The sequence below is a fragment of the Peromyscus maniculatus genome, chromosome 5 (assembly GCF_049852395.1).
Source record: "Peromyscus maniculatus bairdii isolate BWxNUB_F1_BW_parent chromosome 5, HU_Pman_BW_mat_3.1, whole genome shotgun sequence".
NCBI lineage: Eukaryota > Metazoa > Chordata > Mammalia > Rodentia > Cricetidae > Peromyscus > Peromyscus maniculatus.
This window is the reverse complement of record NC_134856.1, coordinates 47,655,438-47,667,724: the sequence shown is the minus strand read 5'-3', so window position 1 is coordinate 47,667,724 and position 12,287 is coordinate 47,655,438. Positions and strand designations below refer to the sequence as shown.

At 43.6% G+C, this 12,287-nt stretch overlaps 1 protein-coding gene across 1 annotated transcript; it reads right to left on the bottom strand.

The window, feature by feature from the left end:
- Positions 1 to 257: 257 nt before the first annotated feature.
- Clec3a (C-type lectin domain family 3 member A) lies at positions 258 to 12,027 on the bottom strand. The gene is made up of 3 exons (XM_006974062.4): positions 11,832 to 12,027; positions 6,055 to 6,138; positions 258 to 2,955 (listed from the first exon to the last, which is right to left on the bottom strand). The coding sequence occupies exons 1-3, from the start codon at positions 11,944 to 11,946 to the stop codon at positions 2,564 to 2,566; spliced, it is 591 nt and encodes a 196-aa protein (XP_006974124.1). The 5' UTR covers positions 11,947 to 12,027; the 3' UTR covers positions 258 to 2,563.
- Positions 12,028 to 12,287: the final 260 nt, after the last annotated feature.

Genomic DNA, 12,287 nt, shown 5'->3' with positions numbered 1-12,287 from the left:
CTACCTATTAATGTTATCTTTCAGAAGACAATGATGATGTTGGGGTTGGTAGGGTCAACCAGATATAATGGCAATTGGGTATGTTTAAAGTCTCCCCATCTCAAGACTGTGCCTCTTCAAGGCCAGTTGAAATTGTTCTCCAAATACACCAGTGTTACCAGTTTGATCAAATCCAGGCATTTTCCCTCTTAAATTCTGCCCAGTTTAATAAAAATATCATAATCTAAATAAATGTAATCAATATCTAAACACATCCACACTGATCAGATTTGGGGCTTTATTGTGCAATGAAAAAGCAAACCTAAAATTTAATTCTAAGCATATGCAATTCGGCTCTTGGGAGCAAAACATTATTCACAAAAGAGAAAAGATATTTACTTGAAGGATAGAATATATTCTGAATTGTTTATTTCTCCAAAACCCATTTCCCCTAAGCCTTAAATTTATGCTGCTGTTTTTAAGCAATGAAGTTATTTTTATAAAATCTAGTTAAGCAATTTAATGGAAATAGCATTGTTTGAATAAAAAATTGCACACATGTGTAACTCTGAAATAGTATTATTTAAGCCCAATTTTTAGCTTCTAATGACAAACTGCCCCTCATAAAGTGAAATACATAATGATAATTGAAGAAATATATATGTAAAGAAAGTAAAAAATATTGTTATCACATAGAAAGGGAGACTGTAAGGACACATAAGTGAAGGGAAAGCGGCACTTTGCTTTTGTTGTCTAAACAGGACCTGGTACAACAGCGTAGGCTGCCTTTAAACTTGCAGTCCAATTGGTAGAGCATGACCTTGGACTCCTAATCCTTTTCCTCCACTTCCCCAGTGCTGGGATTATAGGCTTAAGAGTCCTGTTCCTGTGAAGCCACATCTTCCTGCCTGGTAGACAAGCACTCTACCTACTGAACTGCACCCCAGCCCTGCCTTATCTTTCTCTGATCTATTCTTTGTCCTCACCACCTGCTGCCCTTCTCCTGCCTTAGTGTTGTATATTGGCTAGAAGCTGTTATAGAATGCTGAGAGCAGAAATTGATCAAATATGTTGACTCACTTTGGGGAGGCGGTCTTGACTGAGACCCTCCAAGAAAGCTGGAGTGGGAAATTTTGAAGAGTTAGATGAGAACCTCTTTAGACATTCCTGCTCTGATGTCATAGACAGGATCCACGTCCCAACAGGGGATGTGACATCTGAAAGCAAGGACCATAGGCTAACAGGGTGGATGAAATTAAACATTGTGTTAGAAAGGTTATGGATTATATAGCACCTAGAACCTCCAACTTGGGACAGTCTTATCAACCAACTATATCCACGCACTGCACAACATTTTGACCACTAATAGACTGTATATTTGACGGTAGTCCCAAGGGCTGTGATGGAGCTGAAAAATTTCTGTTCCCTAGAGACATTTTTGGTGTTCTCAGGTAGCAAATTATATGTAGCACTATGTGTGTTCTTGGTGACAGTGCTAAAAACAAATCTAGCACACCACTAGTCATAAAGTTTAACACAATGATTAAGCACAACGTGTAATACTTGGTAACAATAATAAATGACAGTGTGTTGGTTTATATGTTTATCATACACTGTAGCTGAAGATCATTTGATTGCTTCTGTCCCCTCAAGGACCCTGATGTGACAATTTTGAAAGGTATTGTGTACCTTAAGGAGGTGGATCCGTCTAGGGTGTCCTTGGATGATTGGGGACACACCTTGGAAAGGAGACCCTGCTTGCCATCTCTATTTCTGCTCTGGTTCGAGATGCTACCACTAGTTCCTGCTAATGATCGGCCAACCTCACCATTGGCCGAGTCACAGGGGTTGCTTAATCTTTGACTTTGAGCCACTAAAACTACAAGCTAAATATATGTCAGATTGCTTCATATATGTCTGTGTCAGATATCTTATTATAGTGATGGAAAGATAGTATACTTCACTGGGTTTTCAACTGTTTTTGATTATGTGTTTGTACTTAGAAAGAGAACTATATTGTGAAAGCCTGTCATGTTAGACCAACGGAATCCTCACATAGCTTGTGTCTACTACTTGTCTTAAGGGCATTTAGAGGCCACCTGAAGTTTTACCCTACAACTTAAGAGTTCATGTAGGGCATACTACAATATTCACACAACTGAAAAATAACCAATGACAAATTTCTCAAAATGTCTTTCCATCATGACTAAATTTTAAGGAGAAATCTTCCAGGCAGCCCCATCTTGCTTTCCCGTCTTGAAGAAACACATGGCTTTTATATTTCTCAAACAGGCCAGGCCTATCCACCTGAGATGGATGAGGAGAATGGGAAAGGGATTTGACAGCCCATTTTTAGAAGTCCCTTTCTTACCATGGGTCATTCTTTTCTGATCCCCTTTGCTACATGAAGGATAACATCACAATGAGCTATAGTAGAAACATGGTCTGACTCTATATACCTGTGGATATCAATACTGGCATTGTAATCTTGCAATTAATAAGTGTAATTTTGCCTAATTAGGGTGACTACCAGCTTATTTATCATGACCAGTCTTACTTGGAAGGTATATTTGGGAGGGGCTTGCTAAGGGATGATAAACTCACATATGTACCTCTTGCTACTTCGACAGGCCTCGTCACTCCATTTTCCCTGAGCTGACTGGGAGAACAGAACACAGTTCTCCCGCTTGCCACCACTGGGCTGGGCACGGTCCCAGTTGAGAAAGGAGACGGCGAATCCATGGACATCGAGGAACTTGCCTTCTGTGACCATGTCATTTATGCCCAGCCAAAAGTCATTGACACCTGGCAGACTCCTCTTACTATAGTCTCGGAGGGCGTTGATTTCGTCGGAATTCCTGGGGACAACTAGGGTTCCTCCCTTGGAAATGCAGTCTTCGTTGGCTTCGTGGTAGTGTTTCAGGCCTTCTGAAGCAAGGTAGCATTTCTTATGGACTTTGGTGCCTCGAAGACAGACTGTGAAGATGGGAAATTTGATGATGTAATAGGATGCCTTTTATGTGTGACACGCCTAATACTGGCCCAAGCAAGCATTGATAGATGTTTGTGTAATGATTGATGTGCTGACAGTGATGAGTTACCATTGATGATTTTTATCATGCCAGCCACAATGATAAGCACTTGCAATTTCAACAACCCCACAAAATTGTTACAACTTAACATGCCCCAAAAGAGTTTAGAGAGCATATAATGAATTCATACCCACAAAAGACTCAAAACATAACCTAAGCCTAGGTTGCTTTGATATAATTTGTATCCTAGTTTATGTAAGGAACTACATGGTGGGTTTCCTTGGGACTTTTAGAATGGAATGGAATTTCATAGTAATTTAAAAAGCAAACACAAACCACTTGTGATGGCACATGCCTATAATTGCAGCATTTGAAAGGTTGAGACAGAATGCTTGCTATGAATTTGAGGTCAGCTTGATCTACAGTTCCAGGCCAGACAGCTCCACATAGACAGATCTTATCACAAAAATAATAACCAAAAAAGAAAAAGAAAGAAAGATGGAAGGAAGGAAGGAAGGAAGGGAGGGAGGGAGGGAGGAAGGAAGGAAGGAAGGAAAAGAAAGCAGACAAAAAGTCATTGAGAATAGTGGTTTTCCCCCTACTTTGGTTTGTTTGCTTGCTTTTGACACAGGACCTCTCTCTCTCCACCCCCACCTTGTGTGTGTGTGTGTGTGTGTGTGTGTGTGTGTGTGTGTGTGTGTGTGTGTATGCCTGCCACAGTGCGTCTGGCAGAGGACAACATGTGGGAGTCTGTTCTCTCCTTTCATTAAGTGGGGTTCAGGAATCAAACTCAGGTCGTCAGGCTTGGTGGCAGGCACCTTTGTCTGCTGAGCCATCTTGCCAGTCCTCACTGTAGTTTTTGTAGATGTGGTCTCATGTAGTCCGGGGTAGCCCCAGATTGACTATGTAGCTCGGGATGACCTTCAGCTCTGATTCTTCTGCCTCTACCTCCTGATTCTGTGGCATTAGCAGGCATGTGCCACCACACCCTGTTTTTTTATGCAGTGCTGGAATGGGATCCAGGGCTTTGTGCTTGTGAGGCAAGCATTCTATCGACTCAGCCACAGCCATGCCCTAAAAGACAAGACACAGATCCCAGGCTGCCAGGGAATTCTCTCTATAGCCTAGTCTGGCCTTGAATGAACCTGTAACTTCTGAGTGCTGGGATTACAAGGCATGCACCACCATGCCAGGCCGGAACTGTGGTTTTCTTATGAAGAGAACTGGGGGCTAGTAATATTGCTTAGGTTATCCAGGGTAAAATAAACCCACAGGTAGTTTAAGAGTTTAGACTGTTGAGCCAAGTTCCAGAGCCATAGTGCATGATTTAAGTCTCCTTCCCTCACATTTTAGTAGGAAGTATTGGAGAAGTCAGTATAAAGTGACTATTCAGCACATATGTTGGAAAAATTAATTTTTAGGTAGTAGCCTGGTGTGGTGGTGCATGGCTATAACCCCAGCATTTGGGAGGTGGAGACAGAGTGATTGGGAGTTCAAAGTCAGCCTCAGCTGGGTAGTGAGTTTGAGCCCATACTGCTCACCATGAGACCCTGTCTCAGAACAGAGTATTAATGGTGTCAGAATACACAGCAAAAGTAACACTTTTTTTTTCTCACTATACAGGATCATTTGCCCTTACTTTAACTTTCCAATTATGCATCCCTGGAAAGCTGGTAAAAGGAGTGTTATCACCCTGTTCCAAGGCACCATTGTGTATGGTGAAGGTGACCCTGGTTTGGTAACTAGCTTGAGAGTAATGAATACTTGATGAGAAGCTGTGATTTCATTTGTCTGAAGGTGCTAACTTTAATAGGTAGGCTTCCTGCAGGGACCCTCAAAACCCAACTCTCGAGGTTGGTATGAGAGACATTGACTCCTGGTATCCTTTTTTTTGTTTGTTTGTTTTGTTTTGTGTTGTGTTGTTTTTTGAGACAGGGTTTCTCTGTGTAGCTTTGCGCCTTTCCTGGAACTCATTCTGTAGCCCAGGCTGGCCTCGAACTCACAGAGATCCTCCTGCCTCTGCCTCCCGAGTGCTGGGATTAAAGGCGTGGGCCACCACCGCCTGGCTACTCCTGGTATCCTTATAAGCCAGGACTGCTCTGGACCTGTGCATTCTGCTCTCACTCATTCACCTTTTTAGAGCACAGCTCCTGGCCAGAAGTGTGTGCAGCTAATGGGCTGTGGAGGAGTGCTTCTCTCCAGACAAAGTCTGTTAGGAAGCTGTAGCCCTAGCCAATATCCTTCCACATGCATCCATGTTGGGTGTAGCCTTGGAGAGCCTTGTGGACCTGTTTGGTCAACTCTCAGTGGCTCCCAGACAGCACTCAGTGAACATCCAGTAATGCTTCATTTCGGATATTGAATATTCCTCATTTTGTTTCTCCACCTATAGGGAAGGTAGTTAGGGCTGGGCATCGTGATGCATGCCTTTAGTCCCAGCACTCGTTGTTAGGTTGAGGCCAGCCTGGTCTATATGGCTAGTTCCAGGACAGCCAGAGCTACATAGTAAGACCCTGTCTCAAACAAACAAACAAACAAAGTATTTAAGACCTGGCCTTTAAAGTATCTCCTTGTGTGCGTGTTTCTCTGTGTTTCTGTTTGTGTGTGTGTTTCTATGGGTGTGTGTCTCTGTGTGTGTGTTTCTGCTTGGAAGCCAGAGGCTGAAGTCGTGTGTCTTCCTCACTTCTCTCCACCTTGTTTTTCTAGTAGGTATTTCACTGTACCTAGAGCTCTGTGATTCAGCTAGACTGGCTGGCCAGTGAGCCCCAGGGATCCTCCTGTGTTCTCACCCCCAGCTTTAGACCTGGCTGTCCTGGAACTCAGAGATCTGCCTGTCTCTGCTGGGATTAAAGGCGTGTGCTAGCACGTTTGGCTGTCAATGTTTTGTTGTTTTGGTTTGGTTTTTCATCTTGTCTTGTTTTGTTTTTTAATGAACAGACAAACCCCAGAACTCAGCATGCGATCTGGATGAGTTCAGTCCTGGGCAATGCTGATTCTTGCCTGCTCCCCTTCCAGACTAGACTCAGGTGACTAGCCATCTCACCTGTCTGCAGAGCTTGCATTTCCTTCAGGGCATTCACTTCTCGCCACAGCTTTTCAACTTGAGACTTCAGGTCACCATCCTTTTCTGGGAGCCGTTGTTGAGTAGGGTAGGGGGCAGGATGGAAAATATTCAATTAGATATAATGGAAATGTAAAAAACAAAAACAAAAACAAAACAAAACAAAAAAAATTGAAATCTATGGGGGATACAGAGGAACCAGCCATCTCCTGTAACCAGGCAAGATTTCCAGTGAAGGGATTGGGACACCAACCCAGCCACATAACCTTCAACCTACAATTTGTTCTGCCTACAAGATGTGCTGGGTAAAGGTGGTGCAGAAATTGTGGGAGTGGCCAACCAATGACTGGTCCAGCTTGAGATCCATACCATAAGAGGGAGCCCATCCCTGACACTGCCTGGAGGTCCAGGACCCAGAGGCTGGATAGCCTAGAGACCAAGGATAGAACCAAATAGGACGGGGGGAAAAGTCAATGAAATGACTTCCTAATGATATTCTGCTGTACTCAGAGATAGGTGCCTAGCCCAATTGTCATCAGAGATGCTTCACCTAGCAACTGATGAAAACAGATGCAGAGACCCACAGCCAGACATTAGGCAGAGTTCCAGGAATCCTGTGGAAGAGGGGAAGAAAGGACTGAAGGAGGCACAGGGGTCAGAGGTACCACAAGATAACCCACAGAACCAACTAACCTGGGCTCATAAGGGCTCGCAGAGACTGAACCAACAACCAGGAAGCCTGCATGGAACTGACCTAGGCACTCAGAACATATGTGACAGTTGTGTAGTTTGCTTGGTCTTCTTGTGGGACTCCTAACAGTGGGAGCAGGGGCTGTCTCTGACTCTGTTACCTGCTTTTTGGAACTATTTCTTCCTTCCGGGTTGCCTCAGCTAGCCTTAATAGGAGAGGAGATTCCTAGTCTCACTGCAACTTGATATACCATAGCTGGCTGATATCCATGGGAGGACTGCCCTTTTCTGAAGAGAAATGGAGGAGGAGTGGATAGGGTGTGGAAGGAGGGACTGAAGGGAGGGGGAAACCACAGTTGGGATGTAAAAAACAAACAGACAAAATGACAGCTTTGGAATGCAGAATCCCAGGCAATGGTGGTTCTGATGAAGCCAAGCCAAATGTTTACTGAAAACAATACTCGAAGAGAACCTGGCTGAGAAGGTTCCTGGGTCTCTGCAGATGGTGTCTGCTCTCACCTCTCCTTACCAAGCTTAACTGTGTATTCTGGGCAGACTTTTCTGATAACCCTGGAAATTAGCATCCCCGCTGCTAATCTTTCCCAAACCTTGTTTATTTTCCTTCAGAGCACCATCTGTATTTTACTTACTTCATTTCCTTGGTTTTATTATCCATGATTCTCCCTACGCTTGGCACGATCCTGCACATGAATTGTGCTTGCATTGGGGGCATACAACTTTGGATATAAAAAGGTTTATGTTATTTGAATGTTTATGGAAGATGAGTGCAGTGAGCTAAGGGCCATGGGGGATAAGGCCAGGACTCAGACTTACTGGGACTCTCCTCCCTGACCCTGGGATCTTTCTGTGAATGATGAGGTATGATGGAGGTGCAGCAGCTCCTGGTGGCATTGGGTGATAAAGATCATTGAAAACTTTTGAACGGGAATATCACCACCTACTACTTTTCCTTATTCCTTGTTCTCTATCCACCTCATTCCCTCCTTTCTTCTCCCTTCTTTTCATCCTTCTCTCCCCCGCCCCTTTGGTGGTATTAGAGATTAAACCCAGGGTCAAATATCTTATGCATGCTAGGCAAGGGCTCTACCAATAACTATATCCCTAGCCTCAGTTATTTATTCTTAAATGTTCTTAGATGGGGCCAAAAAATCTTCACGATTGTCTTTGCTTAACCTCAGTTGTGTATAAGTGAGTAGCTGTGGCTTCTGGCTAAATTCCAGAAGAATGGGGACTGTCTTAGTGATCGTTAGGAACTGTGACAAGCCGTACCAAATACTAAACATGTATATATATATAAAAATATATCGTATGCACTAGGCTGTGAGATCAGTTCTTCTGCTGTCTCTGAGATATACACTTTGGTCTAGAAGCTTACAGAAGAGGATGCAGAGAAACAGAAAACTGAATCCACCCACTGAATGTCTCCTAGTCGGTAAGACATAGAGCTCAAATGTGGGTGTCTCTGGCTTCCAGCCTGTTCTCTCCCATTCCTCTGTCCCGCTTCTGCAAAGCAGCTGTCTCCACCTCCTTGGTCCCCAGCACATGGGTTTAGACAGAGATGACACGTAAAGGTGATTAAGAACCATCTCCAGCTGTCTCTTTGTGGGTCTGCCATACAGAGACTCTGTTTTGTGGGCTGGGAAGGTGGCTCAGCCAGGAAAGTGCTTGCCAAGTTTGAACCTTCCAAAATCCAAGTTTGACCAATGAAACCAGGCATGGTGGCATGCTAATAACCCCAGCCTGAGAGGCAGATACAGGCAGATGCCTGGGGCTTCCTGATCAGTCAGCCTAGCCTACTTAGAACTACAGGCCAAGAAAAGACACTTCTTAAAATAAAAAAAAACAAAACAAAACAAAACAAAAAAAAAACAACAACAACAAAAACAAGGTGGATGACACCTAGGAAATACTAGAGGTTGTCCCTCTGGCCCCTACATGCGTGTGCACACATGTGAACACACACTGACACATGTATGTACCGGCACACACACAAAAGAAAATCAGTTTTGTGTCCCTGTGAATTCTCAGGAGAGTGTAAAATCCAGTGGCTCAATTCCCTGTCCCCTCAAACTCGTGCTTCACCAGCCAGATGTTTCCACATTTGGGCTAGGAAATTGCATTCTGGGGTATTCAGCGCCTCCTCCCCCTACCTCTGTTTCACTTGACATTGTACATCAGTTCCTAAGATTTTTTTTTTTTTCCTGTGAGACCACTCAAAGTGGAATAAATAAAAGGGGCATTTAGATGCAAACCCATCAGCTACTGGGGCCAGGTTTGCAAAGGCCCGCTGAGGTCTGGCTTCTAACGTGGAAGCTGTCAGCCAGACACGTTTCATCCCCCTTCCTTCCTGCTCAGCTTCCAGCTTCTTCCTATTTAAATAAGTAGCTATAAACACTATCATTACCACAAAGACACATGTGTCCCCATTAGGCTCCTGGGAGGTCATTATGGCAGCCATCATCTGGGGGTCTTGGTGGCTTCCATTCTCTGTTGCTCAGGTGGACGAACAGAAGGAATGCCCTGAGGAGCTAGCTCACTCTAAAAGGTATATTTTATTCATTAGTATAACACGTAATTTGTAGAGACCCATGAAGAAAGTACTCAGGGAACACTTGGATTGGGTGACTGACTACTGCTGCCACTTTGAGTGTCTTAAAAGGTCTCTTATTCTTTTGCGATCATGTCTGTGTGGCATCAGATCCAGGACAGAAAAACACAAAAAACATTTCCAGTGGAACCATGGTAAGGTGTTAGATTGTTCAGTTGAATGAGAATGGCATAGGCTGGTGCTGTCATTTGAAGAGACAATTACAGGGTCAGGTTAACAGAGAATGTCACTTCTAGAAGGTACACCGCAGCCTTTTGGCACAAGAATAGACATATGTGCACAAGGGTCTCCTGTGGAACACTGTGTCGAAGAGAGACATACCAGAAACCACATAAACATTGCCAAGAAAGAAGCAGTTAAGTCAGAGCCTCCCCCAAACAATAAAGTAGCACATGCAACTGTTAAAATGAATGAAAAATGCCTCCATTTATAGCTATCTAAGACTGAACACATAAAGTAAATTTATTTACCTGCCAAATATTTGCAATGCCAATCTGGGTGATATTTATCTACTGTTATTAGCCGGTAGATAATTCTGGGTAAGGACTGGAGGGGAAAAGGTGGATTTTACTTTTTTGCTGTTGTTGGTTTTGCGGTTTTGAGACAACCTCTTAATGAAGCCCAGGCTGCCCTTAAATCTGCTATACAGTTGAGGCTGGTCTTGAACTCACCGTCTTCTGCCTCCACCTCCCAAGCACTGGGATTACAAATACCTGTCACCATTCCTGCCTTGGCTTTCACATTTGGTTCTGTAAACTTTGGTATTATTTCAAAGTACTCAAAATATTAAAAACAAAATAAAACAAAACAAAACTTGAGTGAATAGGTAGGAAAAGAAGCAACCAGCAAATCTAGGCTGATTGCTTTACCTCTTGTAGACCTGACTTTCATTGGACTTGAAGGCAAAGATTATTACTTTGGGTCAGGGGGATGGTTAAGATGTGTTTGCAACAATAAAAGAACATACCTGCTGGAGGTGATCTTAGGATAGGAGAGAGAGAGAGCAAGAAGGAGCTAGAAAGAGCAAGAAACTCACATCTATACATTTTTTACCCTCTCCGCACAGTTCCTACTTCAATAAAGAAGCACAAAAGTATGCCACATCACTCAGTGTCTTCTCTCTCTTCTGTCCTCACCTGCCGTGATACACTTCACCTCCTCGTGAGAAATATCTGAAACTTTCCTTTAAAGAGCTTGCACGGAGAGGCAATACTTTACAAGGATAAGTATCTCTGCTTAAGAAACCTTTCCTCAGACCAGGCTTTCATAAACACCCCTAGGAATGATCTTTGAGAATAAGAAAAAACAAATCAGAAAATCTACAAACAACAACAAAAACCCACAGGGGGATCCATCATCCACTTGTGACAAGTGGAATCTAGGCTTTAGTGGAGGTTTTTTGCTTGTTTGTTTGTTTTTTGTTTTGTTTTGTTTTTTGAGCTAGGGACTCAAGAAGCCCAGCCTCAAACTCCCTAGCCAAAGGTGACTTTGAAGTCCTGATCCTCCTGCCTCCACTTCCCAAGTGAGCCAGCCACCCATGACAGCTTAGCTTTGCATTTAACAAACTGAAAGTGGTGAGCAAAGAGCTCCATGATATTTATGTTGAAACACTCTGTTAGGAAAATGGCTCAGAGCCTGAGGTAGCATGTCACCGGACCAACTGCCTTTTTCTTCTGCTTTGGTTCCCACCTCAGGCAGACACAGTCGCATCATCTGGGTTCTTTGCAGCTGTGAAGTTTTTGTCTCTTAACCTGGCATAAACCCACTTCAAATCTAGCTACGCTTGACGAGTGAATTCCATGTCAAAATATCTTTAAATTCTGTCTGATTTTGTGTTGACAGGTTCTTAAATTAAAGAGACATCCAGCACTCTGTGATATGAAAAATTAGATACACGGTTTCAACAGCTGTCCCGAGGTAGAGATGGGAAAATAAACCAACAGGATAGCCAGTGACAAAAGGGAAGCCACAGTTGCCCTAGTCATCTGACTTACTGAGATTGCAGTGAGCTTACAAATATATTTGAATATATTTATACCCAGGAGATCACAGGGCACCGCTAATCAGTGTCTTGCTTTCCCATCATCCATTAAGCCCTATGTCCACAGGTCCATGTGAGCTCTAGCTCAGAAATGTTCCATATTATTGAAACTCATTGGACAAGAGACATACAATAGGGACTGTTTTCATTATGAGAAATTTTTTCAATAGTAATAACAACAACAACAACAATAATAGTAATAGTAAAAACTTAGTACATGTTTTCTTTAAATAGCAACCCCCCCAGAGACTCCAAAAGTCACCGGATCCCCTGCAAAGCCACACACCCACGAGGTAATGATGGTCTCCTGGTGCAGTTTGGGTATGAACCTTGTTCTACTCTTTCCCTGCCTGAATAAGCCTAGGGTTTTTGCCAGGCAGCAAAACCTTTACCCATTACCTTTCACACGGCGTTTGCTATGTTTCCTGGCTTTCACTCTGGATGGGTAGCTATTGGTCTGGTCCAGGAGTAAGCTGGCCACCAGGATACAAATGACAAGTCCATTCTTTGCCATGGCTCTGGGACAGGCCAGTCTAGCCACTTGGTCAGCAGCGCTGGAGCAACTAGCGTGCAGGGAGGCTGTGAGGCCACATCTTGCTCTGGGCTGCCTGGGGCTGACTTTATATAAAGGAGCTCCAAGGTTGGCTAGAAGCCTGCTGACGGAAGGCTGGAATGTTCCTGGGGCCATGGCATAAGGAGGCTCCCTGTTCTTACACCTCATGCTGGGCTCCTGATTCGTTTATTTTTATTCTGTTTGCCTTTTCCCATCGATTTGTCTTTTCTGAGTGTATTTGAGTAAAAGAAAGATTTGCCTTTTAAAAAACTTTGATATATATGTAATATATGTTTTAGAGC

What these genes read in the sequence shown, in the direction of transcription:
- Clec3a (XM_006974062.4), bottom strand. Translation starts at nt 11,946, where the DNA reads ATGGCAAAGAATGGACTTGTCATTTGTATCCTGGTGGCCAGCTTACTC. An exon ending in TAGCAAACGCCGTGTGAAAG is followed by an intron (nt 6,139 to 11,831) that starts GTAATGGGTAAA and finishes AACGGCTCCCAG; the next exon opens with AAAAGGATGGTGACCTGAAG. An exon ending in AATGCAAGCTCTGCAGACAG is followed by an intron (nt 2,956 to 6,054) that starts GTGAGATGGCTA and finishes CCATCTTCACAG; the next exon opens with TCTGTCTTCGAGGCACCAAA.